The 21607-nt window shown below is 48.7% G+C and overlaps 1 protein-coding gene across 4 annotated transcripts in view; it reads right to left on the minus strand.

The window, feature by feature from the left end:
- The window catches only part of CDC42BPB (CDC42 binding protein kinase beta), a 121029-nt gene that overhangs the window by 62154 nt on the left and 37268 nt on the right, over positions 1 to 21607 (minus strand). For all 4 annotated transcript variants that reach the window (XR_003435654.1, XM_027120648.1, XM_027120647.1 and 1 more), the window contains 2 exons: positions 7120 to 7211; positions 931 to 1014 (listed from right to left, as the gene is read on the minus strand). Coding sequence is in view for 3 of the 4 variants with exons in the window: in XM_027120647.1 (XP_026976448.1) it covers positions 931 to 1014; positions 7120 to 7211 (176 nt within the window). In the remaining variant the exon portion in view is untranslated. The remainder of the gene's footprint in view (positions 1 to 930; positions 1015 to 7119; positions 7212 to 21607) is intronic.

The following is a 21607-nucleotide window of genomic DNA, read 5'->3' on the forward strand; positions in this document are numbered from 1 at the left end:
GAGAGGCCAGAAACCAAGAAGGAATGTCGAAAGGAGGAGGTGGCCGATTCTGGAGGGGAGAGAGCCAGGCAAACAAAGGGCAGCAGCGGTGTGAGGAGGGGAACAGCAGCCTGGGTGCAGAGCGGGCACTGAGCCAATCAGAGGACAAAGGACAGTGATGGGGCAGCTCAGAAAGGACAAAGCCAGGAGGCTGATGGCAACGTGCCCTTGGAAAGGAAGGACCCTTGGCTCCAAGGTGAATGTGAAATGGAGGAACACACAGGGCGGGCGGTACAGACACTGGGAGGCAGTGGAGGTGAGTCTGGCAAGGACCAGAGGGAGAACCTATGTCTCAGTGGGGGCTGGGCGTGGGGCTGGGGAGAGCGGGGTCGGGGGCACGAAACAGCCGCCACAGGGATGGACGAAGAAAAAGCGGGTCAGAGGCTGCCATGCAGCAGTCATCTACTTTTATTTATAATCTTCACTCCCCTCGAGGAGGGAATACAAAACATTTCCAAATTCAATAATTCCTTCTGCAGAGGGAGCAGAATTGAGATAAATGCCTGAAGGGTTTTGTTTTGTTTTTTGGGTTTTTTTTGGCCATGCCACAGGCATGCAGGATTCTAGTTCTCCGACCAGGGATCGAACCCAGGCCCCTTGCAGTAGAAGTGTGGAGCCTTAACCACTGGACCGCCAGGGAAGTCCCTCCATGGAGGTTTTAAACTGCCCCTGCAGACACACCTGAGGGGGAGCTTGTGAGCAGGACACCTGGTAATGAGTCAACACCAAGGCAGACGGCGCTGGGAGGGGGCTGAGGTCCTGTTGACAAAGAGCGGCCTGCCCTTGTCAAGGAAGGAAGGCCCAGATGTGGTCTTACCCAGCTGGGCTTCATCACCCCTTTTCGTGCATATAAACCCCTGTTTACTTATTTATTTAATGCTCCACACTTACCTCTGCTCTTTTAAGCATCTCCCACTTGTTGAGGATTTTCATGGCATATATGCGTTCAGTGTTCTTCATTTTGACAACAGCAACCTGCCACACAAATGGGAGTTTAGCAAAAATTTAGTCAACGGAACACAAAAGGTCAGCACATTTCATATAACTACAGGGAAATCTTAATTGCCTGGAAACCCTGGAAAATGACCTGTTAAGGAAAGTAAAGTTTTCTATGTGAATAAAGATTTGCCCTTTTAAGCATCAAAACTTGATTTTAACTACACTGCAGCTTGAATGATGTCACCTGCTCAGTCCAAAACGCTTCAGTGCTGAGCACCGGTGCACATGGGGGTCTGCTGGCCTCTACTTTGGTGTGTCTGGGGATTTTCACGGTAATGGCTTTTGAAGTTCGTCAGTGGCTCCCGAGCTCCCCCCCCTGCATTCAAGGGCTCCATCCCCACTCACGCCTACCCGCCTCCACCGATGCCCGTGTCCACCTCTATGCCCACGGCCAGCCTTTGCACGTGCCTGGGCTTAACTCTGGGATCTTTTCTTCACTGGGTTGGTGAGTATCTAGGGGGGCTCTGGAATGTAACTTGGGCAAATTCACTTCTTTGTGCCTCAGTTTCTACAACTAGAATGGAAAACAGCAGCACTGGCCTAAGACTGCTGTGCCGATCAAATGAGTCAACACAGTTAATGTGCTCAGAATGGTCAGGCACGTAGTTACTAGCCCTTAGTGTGCTGGCTGTCAGCCATATTCTTCAAGGTACAACTCAAATGCCACCTCTTCCAGGAAGTCCTCTTGGGACTCCTGGTCTTCATCAAATTTCAAATGAACTCGTCCATTACTACCAACACCAGATGTGATGTCTGCACCATCATATGGTACATCCTACCCTATATAAATCAGTCATTCGTTGACCTAAGTCCCCTTCACAAAACCATAAGCAGTGATAATAACTGCTGAGCCTTTCTGCTGCCAATGGCAGGCAGCCACACAGCAGGGTTGGAACAAAGAGTTCTAAAAGTGAATCACTTACTTCCTTACTTTCCGAACACTACCACCACACAACAACATCGTTGAAGGGACCATGAGAGCTGACACTCACGGACCACTTCCCATGCCCGGAGCTGTGCCAAGCAATGGCCCTGCACCCTCTCAGCTAATCGTCTCCAGAGCCCCACATGGTGGCTACTTCTAATATCCTTACTTTACAGATGTGAAACCTGAGGCCCAGAGGGGTTAAACAACATGCCTAAGAAGCGGCAGAGGCTCATCCTCAGGTGCGTGCCTTTTGGGACTGTATTATACTGACCGTCATAATTAGATATAACCCTCCCGGAGCCTGATGGTGGCGGGCGGGGCTGGGGGTCCCCAGGACGTGCCCTGATGTGGCTCCAGAGCCTGCAGATGGTCAGAGGCATCTGCCCTCCTCTGCAGGGCTCCCAGCCAGGGCCCCCTGCCCACGAGCACACCGAGATCACGCTCCGGCCATCGCCCTCAGTCACCCCTCTCACTGCCACTCCACGGCACACCACACCTAAGCTGCTGTCTATTCACTACGGTCTTAGAAACCACTGACCAAACTCGCTACGACTCTGAATAAATTAAAAATAAACGGTGCGTAAATAAAGGCTTTGTGGGCTCTCCGACATGTCTAAGAACAAGAATTCTGGGCACACACTTTGTCATCATGTTAGAAGTGTCTATTTCTTCCTGGGAATTAGCTATAATCCAGATAGGTGAGATATTAGAGTTAAAAAAAAAAAGCCACATAGTAGTTACTACACAAAAGGTCTAACTTGGCAAGAATGGTAGAGTTGTTAACCTTTGAGGAAAATAATGAAATTCTGAAAATGACGAGCCTCATGAATGATCCAGATCTCGCTGGAAATGAGACGCAGAACACAGGAAATTTGATTTCTTTACAAGAGGCCTATTAGGGCACAGACCATTTCCAGAAAACACGCAAGATGGCTCTGATAAAATACGTAGAAGGAAAAAGAATGTATCTGTCCATGGAAAACACGTATCAAACCAAGAATATGTAGACAAGGACTTCCCTGGTGGCGCAGTGGTTAAGAATCTGCCTGCCAAAGCAGCACACAAGGTTTCGATTCCTGGTCCGGGAAGTTCCCACATGCTGCAGAGCAACTAAGCCCGTGCGCCACAACTACTGAAGCCCGTGCGCCTAGAGCTCGTGCTCTGCAACAAGAGAAGCCACTGCAATGAGAAGCCCGTGTGCCACAATCAAGACCCAACGCAGCCAAAACAAAAGAATAAGTAGACAAGTAAAATTTAATGTAAAAAACCAAAAACAACAAACCTTCTCTATTGTACAACGACCTATAAAAGAAATAATTTTTAGAGAATCTTGTTTGGTTTACCAGAAGCTTCTTCCTAGCCAAAAACTTAGTCTGAATTCCTTCAAAGAGAGATGATAATCCTACAAATCTCCCCAAAATTAGACACTTAAGTAAAGAAATACAAATCAAAGTAATTTTACAAAACATTAAAAAGTGATTCTGGAACACAACAATTAAGTATAATACCTGATGCCAGCCCAGATCCAGTACAAGAGGGAAAAGGTAAAACAAAGAACATCACTGGGCCAAGCTGGTATAAGACAGCAGACTGGACAAAGTGTTCTATCAGTTCTCAATTTGAGTTTATGAACTGTGGCTATGTCAAAGACCATCCCTATCAGAACAGGAACTAAAGTATTAGGGGTAGAGGGTCTTGCTTGACGTAAGCAACTTATCCACAGTGGTTCAGTAAAAATTATACACACACACACATACACACACACACGGAGGGAGGGAGGGAGCAAGCTCAAGGGAGAGCAGCACAGCTATAATATGATCAAGAAAATGTGATAAAATGCTAACAAAAGGGAATTTGGGTAAAGGGTTAGACTGTTTTTGAACCATTGTATTAATACAACTGTTCTGTTAATTTGAAACCGTTTCTAAACAAAGCTTTCAAAGCTTTGTTTCTTTAAGTCATTCTAGGAACAAGAGAGACGGCAGGGCACAGTGTCTGGACACACAGGCCTTGGGTCACGCAGGTGGGGTTCAAGTGGTGCCCCACAGCCCGCCCTGGGGCCAGGCCCCCAGCTCCGGGCTTGACTTCTCATCTTGCCAGTGGGCCAGCGGTGTAGCCAGTGGCCGCAAGGCTTCCAGGGGCTCGAGGCCGGGGTTGCCCGGCACGCAGTCATCTGCGGGGGGCTGCTGTCATGCCGAAAGCATAGCCCTGGGCACCGCACCCCGGTAGCTGAGGAACGAGCCTCCAGAGGGTGCCAGGGTCTTAGGAACTTCCTGGGCCACTGTCCCCGAGACGCTGAGGGGAGGACGAAGGTGTTCTCAAAGCCACTGTGCTCCAGAAAAAGGGCAATGCCCCAGGACTCCAATCCTTGTTTGAATAATAATCTAGAAACGTTTTGCTAAACTCCGCTGAGGTAAGCGTTTCATACACTCCCCTCAAATTGGACTCCGTGAGCTCTTTCTCAGGGGCAGGGCTCTTGAGCAGCCCGTGCCGTGGCCTCAGCAGCACAGGTACACACACCTGTGCACCAAGGCGGGGGCGCACACAGACTCTCACCCTTCCCTGGCCTGCCATTCAATCAGAACTGTATGTGAAGAACACCCTGGACGCAACAATGATTAAGGGTATCCTCACTTCTGTGACCCACTTGGTGCTGTCAGAGACAGAGAGGCTGCAGTTGGCTGCATTTCAGGTACGTGATTACGAGACTATCCCAGGGAGGCAGTGCGGTGGCGGCAATACAAGCCACAGAGCCCGGAATTCTAGTGGCAGGAAGGCTGGCGCTCGTGTGCAGGGGACCCAGAATGGCCACGGGGCCAGAGCAGTTGGGCAAGGAGGGCTGGCGTGCTGAGCGCAGGCCACAGGGCCCAGGGAGAGAGGATGGAGGGAGAGGGGGGAGGGAATGCACAAAGCAGCTGCTAAAGCCTGGAGAGGGAGCAAAGGCAAAGGGGGGGCTCCGAGAACACGTTCTCTTCATGTGGGAAGAGCTAAAAAGTGATCGATGTTATCTTCTTTAAACTCAGGAACTGAGTTTCACATCAAGTCCTTTGGCAAAGAAGAGCACTAAAAGTAACCGCCGGCTGTTCTGACACAACAACGCTCTCTCCTGTGCTTTCTTTTTTCCTCCCAAAGGCCGCCCGGCTCCTGCCCTGGAGTCTCTCCCTGCCCCTGGCCCCCAACACCCTAATGGGCTCGCTGTCACTGCGGAGCTCCGCATGGGCCTGGGCCTTGCTCGGCGCTGTGTCCAGCAGCCCGGCACAACTCCTGGTACAAGGGGGCCGGTCAGTGAAAGCATATAGCGAATTGAATTGGGTTTAGCTTTCAAAGTCTTTCTCTTTCTTCTCACTGAGCAACAACAAAAACCCTCCCTTACCTCATCACATCGTAACTAGAGCTCAGAGATCTGTTATTTCTATGCAGAACTCAATTTTTTCCCTGTTGGCGGCCATCGGGAGAGTGGCCACCTGGGGAAGGGTGGGGCTTACAGGAGGTGGAGGCTCTGGAAAGAAACAGGAAGGAACTTTCTAGGGAATAGAAATGCTCTATATAGACTGGGGTGCTGCTTACACAGGTGTAGACATCTGTCATAACTCAAACCATACACCTAGATCTGTGCGTTTTACATGTAAGTATACCTTAATATTTAAAAACAAAAACCCGGGCTTCCCTGGTGGCGCAGTGGTTGAGAGTCCGCCTGCCGATGCAGGGGACATGGGTTCGTGCCCCGGTCTGGGAAGATCCCACATGCCGCGGAGCGGCTGGGCCCGTGAGCCATGGCCGCTGAGCCCGCGTGTCCGGAGGCTGTGCTCAGTAACGGGAGAGGCCACAACAGTGAGAGGCCCGCGTACCGGAAAAAACCCCAACAACCTCCCTATCCCGTCCCAGCCCAGAGCTGAATCCGGTCGGGGAGTCCTGGATCCAGGGTCATTCCGAGGTCAGCCTGGGAGGAGATGCCGTCCCAGCGGACAAGGCTGCCACCAAAGCAGCCCCCCCGGGGCGCTACTTCCCCTCTACCCACTCCTTGGTGAGATTCGCTCTTAGGAGTGGGCTGGGGAAGGGGTGGGTATGAAGACCAGGCTGCGTGAGGGAGAGGAGGGTATGAGGACGAGAGACGGGGCTCGCCACAGAGCGTGGGGCTGGGGTCTGATCTGAGGCCAGGGCAGTTTCCAAGGAAGAAATGAGGGCACAACACCCAACCGCCCACATTCACTCAGGCAGGCCAGAGCTTTCTCACTCGAGTATTTTGAAAGCATTTTCGTAGGAATGTTTTCTTTTGGTGTATTCTACTGAAGCCCTGCAAATAAAGCAGGGCTGTCATCAGGTGCTGGTAGCAGAAGAGTCACCAAAAATACTGAGATGTTTTCAAAGACAGATCACAGGCCTGGTTTCCACTCATGAGCTACTTCAGAACAAAGCAGCTATCTCGTTAAATTCCTGCTTTGCTTTTTTCCACGTATATTTTGCCCAATATGAAGTGTACACCGTGCACAACAAATGCTGTCTCCCACTCTGCAGCACTTTAGAGTCACGTCCAGCAGGGCTGTGTTGGACAGAGCACACGCGCTGCTGGACATGACACAGAGCATCTCATTAACCCACACGCGCAGTTCCGCAGCCTGGGAGGGCCACAGGCAAAACCTAAGGAGAGGAGTTAATGTAGCTCAGTTAAGCGCCTGTAAACACACCCGGCGGGCTGGGCCGGAGCCGGCAGGAGGGACAGCAGCTCCAGGCGGAGCTGGGGGGAGCTGCAGGGCGGGTCACCCGGTGCACAAGCTGTTCTCCTCCAAACACGGGGCGGGACTCACAATCGCATGAGAACTGTAGGCAAGCTACGAACGATGAGCACCACTCTGATGCGACCCTTCTTGTATTTTTTTGAAAACCGCTGCCAACACTTTTTTTTGACTGACAAACGGATGTTTTAAAAAACTTATCTGTCAGAAAGAACCATTTTGGTCAAGACAATTTTCAGGGTAATTCACCAGTCACCAGCTTTTGTTTTTTCTCTCCTTAACTCTATCTTTCAGATTTTATCCACCAAGAACTCTCCAAATGATACCAATAATTACCTCGTCCCAAAATCAATGTACAGGACCCTAAAACTGCTAGATGGGAGCTGCTAGGCAAAATGAACAAAAATAAGTTTATCTTACCTCACCAAAAGCACCTCTTCCGATTACTTTAATTATTTCGAAGTCTTCTCGATGAAGTTGCATTTCCTTCACCAGTTGTGTAAATGGTTTAGCTACAAATTAAAAAAAGTAAAATTAACAACTTACTCTAAAAAGTTGACAATAGATAAAAATTTAATTGATTGGGGCATTCCATTAAGTTATACTTTCTTTAGAAAATACTTTTTAAATGAATGAATACTTTTCAAGACACTTAACATCCGTAAAGTCATTAACATTTGGAAAGTTGGTATTTATGCCCAATTAATGTGGATGTTCATACTGGCACCTGTATTTCAATATCTGTTATAACAAATACCATCACAACAAAGATCCCCTAGAAAAATCCTGAAAGCTGAGCTCTCCCCGCTGGGCACCCGTCTGCTCTGCAGGGCGGCACAGGCACCGGCTCACCAGGTCCGTGAGTTCTGGGCACCACCTGCCGGCTCTCAGGGCCACAGGGCAGCTGGGGGCGGGACACAAGGCGTTCTCGGCGACAACGGGCAACCACCCTTGAGAGACGCGCGGAGCCCCTGACGGTAACGGGGGCCGGGCTGGGAGCAGCATCTGACACCGCTCCCACGAGGTCAGCACACACGTTCTTGAAATTCATTCCATGACCATCCACATTTTAGGAAGAAGAAAACTAAGCCAACTTTTCTGTGGAAAGTGGACTGGGTTGAGCAGTGTCTCCCCAAAACCTGTGAATGTGACCTGATTTGGAAGTGGGGTCTCTGCAGATGTAATCAAGTTAGGACGAAGTCACAAACAGGAATGGGGTGGGCTCCAAATCCAGCATGACTGGCGTCTGCGTGAAAGTGAGAGATCTGGATCAGAGACACAGAGAGGGGAAAAGTCACGCGAAGATGGGGGCACGGATTCGAGTGATTCGGTTACAAGCAAGGAACGCCAAAGACTGCTGCCACCACCAAAGGCTGAAAGAGACAGGGACAGACTCTGTCCAGAGCCTTCAGGAGGAGCATGGCCCTGCTGACACCTTGACTCTGGACTTCTGGCCTCAAGAACTGTGAGAGAGAAGAAAAATCTCTGCGACCTTACGCCCCCAGTTGGTGGTAATTAGTCACAGCAGCCCCAGGATCAGAAGCCCCGCGCTGCGAGACTCCAGAAGCAGCACCCGCGCGCTGACCACCCGCGCTCCGTCTAGCAGCCGCTCCATTACATCTCCTACACCTTTCTCCTCTTTTCACCTTCAGATCTAAATCCCTATGTTTATGCCAACTTTTATTTGTTCTCTACAGATCTTTTTCAAATCCTCCACGATTACAGCTTCACAACATTCCCATGGCGGGGGGCGGGGGAATTGGGCAAAATGTACCAGGGCTCTTTCTGTGTTGTTTCTTACAACTACACATGCATCTACAATTATCTCCCCCCAAACCTGCAATCTGGTACTTTCTGGGCTTCTAACTGAGCTCCATATTATGAATCTAACTCCAAATTTTTTTTTCTTAAATAGTTGCTTAGTACCACCAAGGTTTGACCACCATGGTTCACTGATCCAAGGAGCAAAAGCCAGAGCACCTATTAACAGGCACCAAGAACGGTAAATACCCATTGGCACAGAGATTAGGGAACAGAACACACAGGCCCTGAATTATTTAGGGCGGCGGGGGGGGGAAGCCAGGCTAAAGAAAACCCTTGAGCTAGAACTTAAAGGTCACTTATGGTTCACCTTTCTTCCAAATATCACCTAAAATACCCATTCCCAAAAATCCTCATGGAAATACACTCTAAACAGCCCCTGGAGCTCACAATCTCTCTTGGCATCTTCTGGGGGAACCAAACAGTACCTTCCACTTTACTGTGAAGAAACACAATCCCAACAAACCACCCCCAGGCCAGCGAGTGTGGGAAGGAGATGGTGCCGCTCTGCCCACCTGTGGAGGACCCACGCCACAGTCACACTTGCTACACTGCCGAAACACTCACTCTGGCAGGGGTTCAACACAGCATTCTGGATGCTTCTACAAAAACCCCAAAGATTCACAAAACCTGCTGGCCAGTGTTTTAAACGTGCAAATCAAACAGCAATTTCCATGGAAATTAAAGAAAATTCCACCCATAATTGTGCCATGAACCACTTTAACTTCACATGTTCCCATTCCAGCCCCTGACCGTAGACACGGTCAATGTTTATATAGCCATTTTTGTGTATTCTGCTTTTATCTCATTTCTTACATTTTTCATGTTTCTATACCACTCAACTAACATTTTAACAGTTGCATAATATTTCACTAAGTTGACACACCAACAATTTATAATTGTGTCTACTGAATGGAGAGGTTAAAGTTTTTTTAAATTATTTTCTTATGGTGAATAAATCTGCAATGAACTTTTCATGCACACAGATTTTTTACTATTTTAAATTAATTTTGAGGATGAAACTCCAGGACTCTCCAAAGGGCACTAACATTCTACCTGGTTCCTAACCTGCCTTCCAAGCTGCATCTCCTGAGTCACACCCCCCTCACAGCCACACACCGACATCTCGACATCTCGTCTTCCTTTGAAATCAGCAGTTCTTTGATGCCTGTGAGGCGGTGTTCTCCCATATCCGGCTGTGCCCTGTGATGTTAATTATCCATTCATGACACTTGCTCATTAATCACATCTTGATGTTTTTTAATCAACTGTGTAAGAGCTTTACTTTGGCTCTCTTACACGTAACAGCTGTAAACACTACTCCTCCATTCTGTTGCCTCTTTTCATCTGAACTATGCTATTTTTATTTTATAGCAATTATTACTTCCAATAAAAGTATCATTTTTAATAAAATCAAATTCATTTTTCCTTTGTCATTTTCTTACTAAGGCTTAGAAAGTCATGACTCGTTACCAATCTGACTGTCAATCCTATTTTTGGTCAAACGGCTTTTTAAAAGTCAACCCATTATTCATCTGCTGTTTAGAGTATGTTGGAGCACGGTGTGAAGTGTTTATCTTATTTCTAGTGGTAGCGATCTGTGTGTATGTAAGTGGTCCAACGATACGCTATCCAGTTCTGTTTACTCCTGCCCTACTTGGCAGGAGGAGGCCCAGGGAAAAGCCCTGGCTTCCTTCCATTCAGGAGTCAAGTCCTAAGTGGGACACCTGGTCGCCATGCCATCTTAGGAAAGTCATCTGCTCCTCTGTGACTAAATTTTCTTACCCCTAAAATAGGCAAAAAGTCCCTCCTCCCACCTCAGTGAGGGCTGAGGCAGAGAAGCGCGAAGTCCCTTGTGGCGGATGAGACCTGGCTAGCTTCCTCTTCATCTTTTCTTTCCACATCAACTGTCTTACCTGATGTTCCTCGACAAGTTTTCCTCTTACTCTTTTTTATAGAACCTGTTTCTGTTGCTTATGCATTTTACACAGCCCTGTACAATTTCCCTGAAATGTATGAACACGGATTTATCAGGGGCAGTCTGATAAACGGGGGAAGAACTATGGAAACACCCCAAATGAAAGCTTGGAAAGACAAAGAAATTAAGAGTCAAGCAACAGGAAATCAACTATGTGAACAAAACCTAATGTTTAAAAATAGAGGGCACTAAAAAGGAGCCAGAAGGAAAGCATTAGTTTTGAAAAATGTTAAATATTTTCAAACAGTTCTGAGGACACAGTAAAAATACTGTAGCGCTATGTAAAAATCATTAAGATTGCATTAGCTAGAACCAGAATAGAGAATTAAATCACAGCAGCAGACCACCCTGCGAACCACACAAGTACTGAGAGGCCATGAAATCACTCTGACAGGAAGGACTTACACCCATGAAAAGGAGAAAGAGTGACATTTCAAATGGGGTGTCAATCAGTGTCAACACAAGTACAAGGTGACCCCACCATACGGACTGGGTAGAGTCAACAGACAGAAACCACACCAGTTATTTGAAGAAAATGTAACAGAAAGGACTGTTACCTAGGTAACCAAAAAAGTTGAAAGCGGGTATTTCCCTGGCGGTCCAGTGGTTAAGACTTCGCCTTCCAATGCAGGGGGTGAGGGTTCGATTTCTGGTCGACCCCCTGGTCAGGAAGCTAGGATCCCACATGCCCAGTGGCCAAAAGACCAAAACGTAAAACAGAAGCAATACTGTAAGAAATTCAATACAGACTTTAAAAAAAAAAGTTAAAAGGGAGCACTGGATTATCATGAGACAGCAGGTGCAAGAAGCAAATGCTAGGCTTAGGATTGGGGAACCAAAGGCAGAAGCTGGGATTTGTGAAACCTGGGGAAGGGCCCCGCCCAGCTGAAACTCTGAGGCTCGGCTGCTGCTGCTGCCGTTTACTGGGGTCTCTAAGCACAAAGGCTGCGACCTAAGGGCTGGGACCCAGGGAGCTGAGAGGGGCACTCGCCAGCTGATGCTGGGGTCTCTGCAAGTGTGGGAAAATGCCCAAACCGGGACCAGCTGCCCACTACCAGAAGACACTTCCTGCCAGGAGGAGGCTGGCTGCTAAGGTGCCACAGAGGAGGGAAGCTGGCAGGAAGCTGCAAGGCCCACCCCCCCATACACCCCCACACACACCTGCCTTCCTCTAGCACCTCCTTTAGGCAGAGCCCAACGGGAACAGGGGTCGGAGCCCAAACTGGGTGACGCTGGGGTAAGGAGGACGTCCGTCGGGGACAGGAGATTGTTACATACAGAAGGACTGATCACATCAGTAAACAGGTTCAGGATAACGGGGGCCAGCTTCCTCACTGTCAGAAAAGGGAGTTACGAAAAAGGGAGAACAGACCCTACAGCACTGAATTAGAAGTGGAGGCATCAGTGTGAGCTCGTGGTTTTCAGTATGTGGACGCAGAAAAGATGCAGACATAAATGGGTGTGTACATACATATGGAAGCCCTAGCTCTGCCTCTGGAGAGGGCCAGGAGGCGGCAACACCCCAGCAGCAAGAAGCATCACTAGTGACAGATCTTGGTTTCTAACTACCATTCTCCAGCTAAGGGACCAGGACACCTCCATCAAGTCCAGAGGTGGGTCAGGAAAGCGCAGGTCAGCCTGGAACATCTTCTTGTGCCCGAAAATAAGGAAGCGCTCAAAGAATGGGAGTGAGGGCTTCTCTGGTGGTGCAGTGGCTGAGAGTCTGCCTGCTGATGCAGGGGACACGGGTTCATGCCCCGGTCTGGGAAGATCCCACGTGCCGCGGAGCGGCTGGGCCCGTGAGCCATGGCCACTGAGCCTGCGCGACCAGAGCCTGTGCTCCTCAACAGGAGAGGCCACAACAGTGAGAGGCCCGCATACCGCAAAAAAATAAATAAATAAAATAAAAAGAATGGGAGTGAATCAAATTAAATACGGATAGCCACAGATTATCCAGCCCACTAAATAAAACAAAATCAGGAGTACACACTGATATTAAATAAATCAATATTAAAATATCTGATGAGAAATGGGATATTTACATAGCTTCAAAGTACATCCAAACGAAATACTTGTTGATCAAACAGAGGAAACAGTGCCTTCGCAGTGCAGTCTGGCAGACGTTACCTAAACCAAGAGATCAGAGTGATGTGATCAGGGTGAGACCGTGTGCCACCCCAAAGGACGCAATGAGCAAAACACAGTGTCACCTCTGTGATTTTCCTGGCAAAGTTATAGAAGCTGAATTTAATCATGAGGAAACGGGAGGAAAACCTGAATTGAAGAGATATTCTACAAAATGACTGGCCCGCAACAGTTTCAGTCATGAAAGTCAGGAGAGGCCAGAGTCCCCACAGAAGGGAGAGAGGAAGACAGCACGGAAGTCAAGTGAGCGTTGGTTCTCAGGCTCCTCTGCTACGAGAGAACAGCAGACTGGGGCTGGGGTGATCCCTTGCTAGCTCTGTGTCAATGTCATATTCCTGACTTGGGGCTAGAGACCAGCCGGGGCTGCAGGAAATACACACCAAACTTTCAGCAGGGAGGGGGACCATGCAGGCAACTTACTCTCAGCTCCTCGAGGCACTTCTTTATACTGTTATTTGCAACTTCTCTGTAAGTTTGAACCTGTTTCCAAACAAGTTTTTAACCTCTTTTTAAAGATCATCTGTCGCTATTTGGAAAGCAGGCCATGAGGGCAAGCGTGGAAGGAGAGCTGGGGGACGCTGCTTCCCACAGGAAGTAAGCGGGGCTCGGGGTGTCGGGCCTGGAGCCCCGAGGAGGCCACGTCCGGTTTCCCTCTGGAGGCGCAGTCGCCTGCGACGTGGGTGAAGCAAGAGGAGACTCCAGGATGACTGCTGGGTTTCCAGCCTGGGCAACGTGATGAGTGGGTGCCACTTACTCACGTGGAAAGACCCAGGGATGATCAGGTGGGGAAGGAGACACTTCACAGTTACTGCTGCAGAGCCTGAGACAGGGAACAGACCAAACTGATTTTTCTCACAAGATTCTACTGCTGTTTCACGTTTTCAAAAAAGTAGCCCTTCAGAACAGCCAGCTGACCTGGGGGTGGGTGGGAGGGGAGAACCAGTCTCTGTGGCTAGGAAATTGGAGCTAGAGCTTACTGGGAGGAAGCAGGGCAGTAGCACTTGAAAAGCATAAATGCTCCTCCACTAAGCCCAGAGCTTGCAATGCTCCTCAGAATACAAAATGTCATCGGAAAATTTTATGAATTATATCCACTGGGGTGCAACACAGCTTGTCATGCACTCTTAAAACATTCAGGATGCAAAGCAAAACCACAGCAACCAAAACACCATTAGGGATTCATTTTAAACATCATTTATATTAAGATTAGAAGACAGACATTATGGGTAGCTTGAAGAAAACAGATCAGCTGTAATGCTTAAAATAACGTTTGCTTTTCATGGTGATAATGAACTGGTAGTTTCGGAAGTAAGACAACATCACTATTCTAAATTTTAGAAAGAGTAAAATGACCTCTCCTTCCCATGCCCTCAACAAAAGCTGCCGAGTCAGCAAACACTGACTGGGCCCCCAAGTGCGCCAGCACCGGGACGCTACGCTGAGGACAGACGGGCACTGCCGCCCTCCGGCTCAGAGAAGCGGGCACAGGCCGACTGGCTGGCCCTGCGGGGCCTCTGCACTCCAGCGACTGCCGGGGTTGACACCCACTTGGAGTCCTGCACCACACACCCCCTGACCTGCAGCTGCAGCCTCAGACCACTCCCCAAGCCCCCAGCCCCATCCTCGTCCCTTCGACGCAGACCACCATCGCTCCCCTGCTCCTGCAGCTGGCCTCCTGCACCCACTCGCCGCCTCTCCAGCCCTCCAGCCCCACGGCACCATCTCCTCCAAAACCAGCACAATCCCATCACTCCCCTGCTGACGATTCCTCAAGTTTCGCATGGCTCTTAGATAGCATCTAAATGCTCACAGAGCTTGCTGCATGTCTGGGTCCTGCCTGCCTCCCCCTGTCCCGCGTCGCCCCTGTGCTCCCCTCAATCCCACCACACCTGTCTTTCAGCTATGCAGGTCCTCGCTCAACCCTGGGTGGAATAGCACCCCCCCCCCGCCCCCATCTCCCCCACCATCTGCTACTGTCCTCGGGGTCCCTGGCTCCAGCCAGGTGACTAGGTCAGGAGCCTGCTAGCCTTCTGATAAGTGAGCCTCGCACGTGTATTTGCTCACTGCCATCTTCCCCGCTGGACTGGAGGGCCCAGGAAGGCACGGTCTACCTCCACCTGGTAAACCGCTGCCCCGCAAGCCCCGACACAAACAGGGAACACAAAAGGGAACGCAATAAGCACAGCTGACTCAACAACCATCCTCAACCACCAGTCAGGAAAGGTTACTTTCTCCACTGGGACGGCTTTTATTTTTTTCTAAGGTAAGAATATATTCAAAAACTTGGGTTATTTCCCGCCAAAAGAAGACTGAATAAAGCTTTAGCCCTTTGATAGCTAAACTTTAATTAGGAGAAAAATTTTCCTAATCTCTTCATTCTTCTACAACCCAAGACTGTCCCCTATAAAATTTCTCTTGATGCCCTAAAAGGCAATGAATCAATCAACCAATCAAGGGCAACCACCTGCAAGTATGAGGTCCCAACTGCAAGGGAAAACTGGGAGCCCAGTGTTCCCTTTAAACAGGAAAAAGCTTTGCCAGGAAGGACTGGGGGTGGAGGGAGGATCTCCAGCTGAAAGTGACTGAAAACAGTTGTGAAAGGAGAAACTGACTGCTCCCCCCCACCTTTGGTTTGTTTATCAAGAGAGGAAATAAGATCAGACAGGCTGGAAGGAGTGCCCGGGAGGGGCCCCGCCAGGAAAGAGGACTGTGTCACAGGGCAGCAGCCCAAGGGCAGCGGGAAGCCTGCTCAGCCCGCCCCGCTCTGCCTGTGCCCTGCGTGGCCTCCCCCTCCCCCCGGACCTGGGCGTCACCCAGCCTCTCTCCTGACATGGCCTCAGCCCCTTGGCAATCACACATGGAGAACTGGAAACGGTCTTTCAGATTATCCAGTCCAAACAGTACATTTACTAATGAGGAAATGGGAGCCCAACGGCCAAATGACGTGCAGAGGACACGAGGGGCAACTCTCCTCCCTCCGGAGTGAACAGCAGCTCCGATCCTGGGACGTTCCCCCCCCCCCCCCCCATGATGGAGACCCTCTGCTGCCTGTAGCAACTACCCCCCACCCCCCGCTGGCTGGGTACAGTGACGGGCAGCTCTGCAAGGCGTCTCGTGTAGGGGAGGAGAGGCCGACACAGCACCCCAAGGACCCGGGAGTGTGGCCACAGGCAGGACAATAAAGCAGACAGACATGAACTCAGCCCCTGCTGAGCACCCACGGCATGAACTCCCCACGGGCCCGGGAATACAGGGCAAGGGCCAGGTCTTGATCCAGCACGTGGCAGGAAAAGCAAACACTTCCACCAGTCCCAGCTTTGAAGGAGTTCATAGTTCAAAAATGGCTTGAAATCTGTTCTCACAGTTCAGATCGCTGATACACCTATGGAAGAATAACACCTACCATAAAGTTTTTGAAAAATGTGCTTAAATTACATTAAATGGGTTTTACTTGTTTCAATAACTAAGATTTTTTGTTAAATGACAGAATACGATCCTTCATAGGGAGCCCGTCACAAATCTTTCTCAATATGAATCAGTTTGAGAAAGCTGAATCTTCCAAGAAGCCCTATTAACTCCCAAATAAAGTTCTCCAAGCACGAACTCTTCCACATAAGCTGATAACCAGGAACTATAATGCTGTGAAGTGAACAAACACTGATTTTACTTAATGAGATTTAAGATTTTAGAGGACTGAAAAGGAAGCCCTTATATGTGTATGTATAGCTGATTCACTTTCTTATAAAGCAGAAACTAACACACATTGGAAAGCAATTATATTCCAATAAAGATGTTTAAAAAAAAAAACAAAGACAGAAAGAAAAGGAAGCCCTTTAATACTGTGACTCAGAAGACAAGTAAGGTTCAGACTGAGTCAGTGAAAATCTGAGAAGCTGGGGTGGGGAACGGGTGAGGAGGCTGTACTGAGTCAACAGTAAACCAGGAGAAGTCTCATTCCAACAGCCTGCTGTCACATGAAGGCGGTTAACCTTCCTAGACCCCGCGTGGGGACCGAGCCAGGGGTCAGTCACGTGTTCCTTCATCTTTGCCTCCACTCCATAGTTGATCGATTGCTTTTCTCAATTCCTTTTCATTTGGTCCATCTTGCTTTGTCATTACTGAAATAAAATCCTATTGCCTCACTACCGGGTATCACTTAGAACTGTCTGCCTTCCTGCCTGAGAGTGGCACGTCCCACTTGAAGCCTCTGATCAAGGAGGTAGTGATCCAGAGACAGCGGGTCTCCCCCACAAGCTGCCATGGCACTGCCCTTTGGGATTCCTTTGTCAAAGCAAAGAACCTGTGTAAAGTGAGTGACCTTCACAGCACACGTCTCTTTTCTAAAGCCAATTCCCGGGGCTTCCCTGGTGGCGCAGTGGTTACGAATCCGCCTGCCAATGCAGGGGACACGGGTTCAATCCCTGGTCCGGGAAGATCCCACATACCGCGGAGCAACTAAGCCCGTGTGCCACAACTACTGAGCCTGAGCTCTAGAGCCCGCAAGCCACAACAAGAGAAGCCACTGCAGTGAGAAGCTCGCTCACCACAACTAGAGAAAGCCCGAACGCAGCAACGAAGACCCAATGCAGCCAGAATAATAATAATAATAAATAATAAAAGAAAGCCAACTCCCTTGCTAATGTGAATACAAATATATGTTTTGTTAAAAAAAGAAAAAAAAAAACCCAGTGTACAATAGCACAATAGGAAAGAGCCAACACCCTCACATCCAGATTTCCCGCTACCCAAAGTACAGTGCTCCAAGGAAACCTTTCCTAAGCCAAACTGGAGTAAAGCAGTCACCTTAGGATAGACACATCTTTCTAACTGACGCACAGGGACAAAGCAGAGATGCTCTCAGACACAGTGCACAGCTCTGGGGAGATGCCGAGTGTGGTTCCCGGGGAGGGAGCCTGGCGGGGGCCCCTGTCACTGCTGAGGGTGATGCCGCTATAATGGCACTCAGCAAAATAAACACTGACCGGTATTTTCACTCTTTGCCTTTTTTCCTAAAAGTGGAAATCGTCCTAGGATTTCTCTTGGTTGTCAAAAACAGGTAGGTCTTTCATAAAAGCGAAGTGTCAGAAACCTAATTTTTGATGAGCAGGGGATACCTGTATACAAGTCACAAACATGCAATACAAGCACAAACAGATGACAACATTATGCCCTGATGTTCACAGCAACGAGACAGCTAGCCTCCAGGCCATTTCTTCTGTGCGTCACAGAGACGTCCTACATATGTATATTCTAAATTTAAGAAAAAGAATAATCAAGGGTACAGCATGAATACTGGTTAGCAAACTGGCAGGGGAGGGACAAAGCTCCCCCAGGATCACTGTCCCGTTACTCAGCAGAAGGCACACTCGCATAGCCAGGTCCCCGTGTTAAGCCCACACACCCCCAGGCCACTGCGCGAGCCTGGCAGATTTCCCTGGCACCTCCAAGGCTGTCTCCTCACCCGCTGACTGAGAGTAACAGTGTTCCTCCAAGAAGTCACCGGCGGAGTACTAAATTAGATAGGCCCCATAAAGCTTTGAGCACCGTGCCCAGCATACAGTAAGTTCTCATTACACGGGAGCTACTGTCATTGTTACTGGATGACACTGTTTTCTAATCAGTTATTTATAAGTCATATTTAACAAGTAAACTATACCACCCCAAATTATCCTACAATCCAGCTAAATTACCAACCAAGAAGGTACACTTGTTACAAACAAGCTCTACTGAGCAGGTTACACATAGACGACACCTGGGTAGCACTTAGTAACTTCCACTGAGTAGCCCTGTAAACCAAGCACCCCAAAAAGGGCCCCGTGCAGCCCGGGAGGAGGGTCTCTTCTGAGGAGGGTGTAACATAACCCACGAGCACGCCTTCCACAGCAGGGCTGCTCCTGGACCTGCTACATTAGTGGAGGGAGGGAAATTTTACCTGCAAGGTCCAGACCACCCCACAGTTTCCATTCTGCCTGCCCCATCCCTGGTGAATAAGCCATCACTGACCCTCCACTTTAACCAGCATTTCTACTGCTTCCCCCTCACGCACCAGAAAGCAGCTGTGACTCGTGGAAGGCGTGGAACAGCGTTCTGACTGTTGTGATGACCTTCATGTTTCCACACACACGGCTACTTTTCTTCAGTGATGCCCCGCTTAAGAACTTGTTTATAAAGGTGAAACACAAAGGGTCAACTCAAGTGAAATTTCTGCCTGAGGCAGAGACTGTGATAGGCCCCCTCGGGCCAGGCCTTTAGGCTGCCTGCCCTCTGCTTCCCCAACTTGCCCAAAGGCTCGTCACTAATTACAGTACAGTGACTGGCAAAACACATGAGCTGAAGACATGCCTGAAGGACCACCATCAGATGTATCACCCTATTGCTTCTGGAGAAAATGGGACAAAAACCTTTTTTTTTTTTTTTTTTTTTTGCGGTACGCGGGCCTCTCACTGCTGTGGCCTCTCCCGTTGCAGAGCACAGGCTCCGGACGTGCAGGCTCAGCAGCCATGGCTCACGGGCCCAGCTGCTCTGCGGCATGTGGGATCTTCCCGGACCGGGGCACGAACCTGTGTCCCCTGCATCGGCAGGCGGACTCTCAATCACTGCGCCACCAGGGAAGCCCAGGACAAAAACCTTTTAAGAGATTCATATTTTTTTCTGTAGTAAGTAGAATTTTTGATGTAAGAGTTTTAGTTCTCTTTCTGTTTTGTCTGACCTCATTTTAATATGACAGGTAGAGGGCAAAGTCTACGCGGAGTGTGAATGTGGAACAGTAACTCACTGATACAGAGCATTTCCTAGTGTGTCCGCTGCTGAACCCAGCATTGGAGTGGCCACCAACAACAGGCCCTGAGTCTGCACCAGACATGAGCTACTTCTGCCATCCCCCCCAGTGCCAGCCGCCCTGCAAGCTCGGCGGCATTACCCCCATCCTACGAGTGAGAAAACTGGAGCTGCACCCTGACCTTAGAGCTTCTTGAACCCAAAGCTGGCGTGGTGCCTCAGGCCTGTGTCTTCTCAGGGCACTGGGTCAGGTTTCTGGGACTGGTGGGGAATGCTGTCTCACCTTTCCGCGAGCAGCTTAGAAAGTGCTAAGGGCTCGTCAGAAGGGCCAGTTCTAGTCATCTTCCCGTAAGAGGTCATCTAAGCTACCGTGGTGCTTTGGGATTACACTAGCAAGACAGATATAAGGGGGGAAACGTTTTAGGTTTTTGTTACCCTCTAATGTACCCCATTCCAGAATTTAACCCAAAAAATGTTCGTCATTTAACAGAATCAGGGACATAGACAATAGACTGGCGGTTACCAAAGGAGAGGGGGGAGGGAGAGGGATGGACCGGGAGTTGGGATTAGCAGATGCAAACTGGTACATATAGAATGGATAAACAGCAAGGTCCTACTGTACAGCACAGGGAACTATATTCAATATCTTGTGATAAACCATAATGGAAAAGAATATGAAAAAGAATGTATATATACGTATAAATGAGTCACTTTGCTGTACAGCAGTAATTAACACAACACTGTAATTCAACTATACTTCAATAAAAAATAAATTAAAAAATTTTTTTTTCATAATTTAATATGGCAGCTTGTCTGTTTCTTTCACTCAATTTTCTACCAACGGAGAAGAACCCAATCATGGAGTGAAAAGATCTGGTAAATTGCTTCTTCTTCTCGACTGGAACAATCACAGCTTCTTGTCCCTTTCAACACTGTTCAATTTTCTAGGGCCTTTCAGCCATCTCTGTAGTTTTTCTTCAAACCGTAAGTCTCCCACACCTTCTTCACTACACTGGTCTTCAAATGCAACAGTTCTGAAGAAATTTCACTTTAACATCTGGAATCATTCACCACAAGGGTGAATCCGAAAAGGCCCAGCTCCATGCGCAGGCAGAAGGTGAGGCTGGCTGGGCCTCGCCACGTCCGTCTGGCCCACTGGTGGGCGTGGCACCTGCTTGCTGGCTGGCACGATCCCCTTGCTGTAAGCAGTCTCATCTCACAGTGACCCTCTGGTTTGTCCTGCGGGAGGGCCCTGCCTTTTTCTCCATCTCTAACACGCCCTGCAAGACCTGAGGAATGCAGGCCTCCAGTCCAAGTTCAATTCAAACCTCACTTACTGAGGAAAGCCCGACTGGGCACCCCTACCAAGGCCGACTCCCTGCCGTCCAGAGTTCCCTTGGCCTGGCAGAGGACAGGGACAGAAACACACTGAATACAGCACATGGACGAGCAAGGTAAGAGACATAAAGAATTTTAAGAAAAAAGCTGTATGGGTGAATTTTATGGTCTGTGAATTTTATCCCAATAAAGTTGTTAGAAGAGAGAGAAAAGAAACCAGCTGTGAGGGTATGAGGGAGGGAACTTACAATCTTTTTTGCTTTTTTGAAGGGAGATGTGAGGATAGAGGTAGAGGGGAAAACAAGTAAAAGCTCTGTAGGACACAGACCCACCTTCTAGAGAAATGGAAATAAAAACAAAAATAAACAAATGGGACCTAATGAAACTTAAAAGCTTTTGCACAGCAAAGGAAACCATAAACAAGACCAAAAGACAACCCTCAGAATGGGAGAAAATATTTGCAAATGAAGCAACTGACAAAGGATTAATCTCTAAAATTTATAAGCAGCTCATGCAGCTCAATAACAAAAAAACAAACAACCCAAATCCAAAAATGGGCAGAAGGACTAAACAGACATTTCTCCAAAGAAGATATACAGATTGCCAACAAACACATGAAAGAATGCTCAACATCAATAATCATTAGAGAAATGCAAATCAAAACTACAATGAGGTATCACCTCACACCAGTCAGAATGGCCATCATCAAAAAATCTACAAACAATAAATGCTGGAGAGGGTGTGGAGAAAAGGGAACACTCTCGCACTGCTGGTGGGAATGTGAACTGGTACAGCCACTATGGAGAACAGTATGGCGGTTCCTTAAAAAACTACAAATAGAACTATTTG

This window comes from Aethalodelphis obliquidens, unplaced genomic scaffold (assembly GCF_003676395.1).
Source record: "Aethalodelphis obliquidens isolate GAN/ISIS:26980383/991018 unplaced genomic scaffold, ASM367639v1 scaffold21, whole genome shotgun sequence".
Lineage (NCBI taxonomy): Eukaryota > Metazoa > Chordata > Mammalia > Artiodactyla > Delphinidae > Aethalodelphis > Aethalodelphis obliquidens.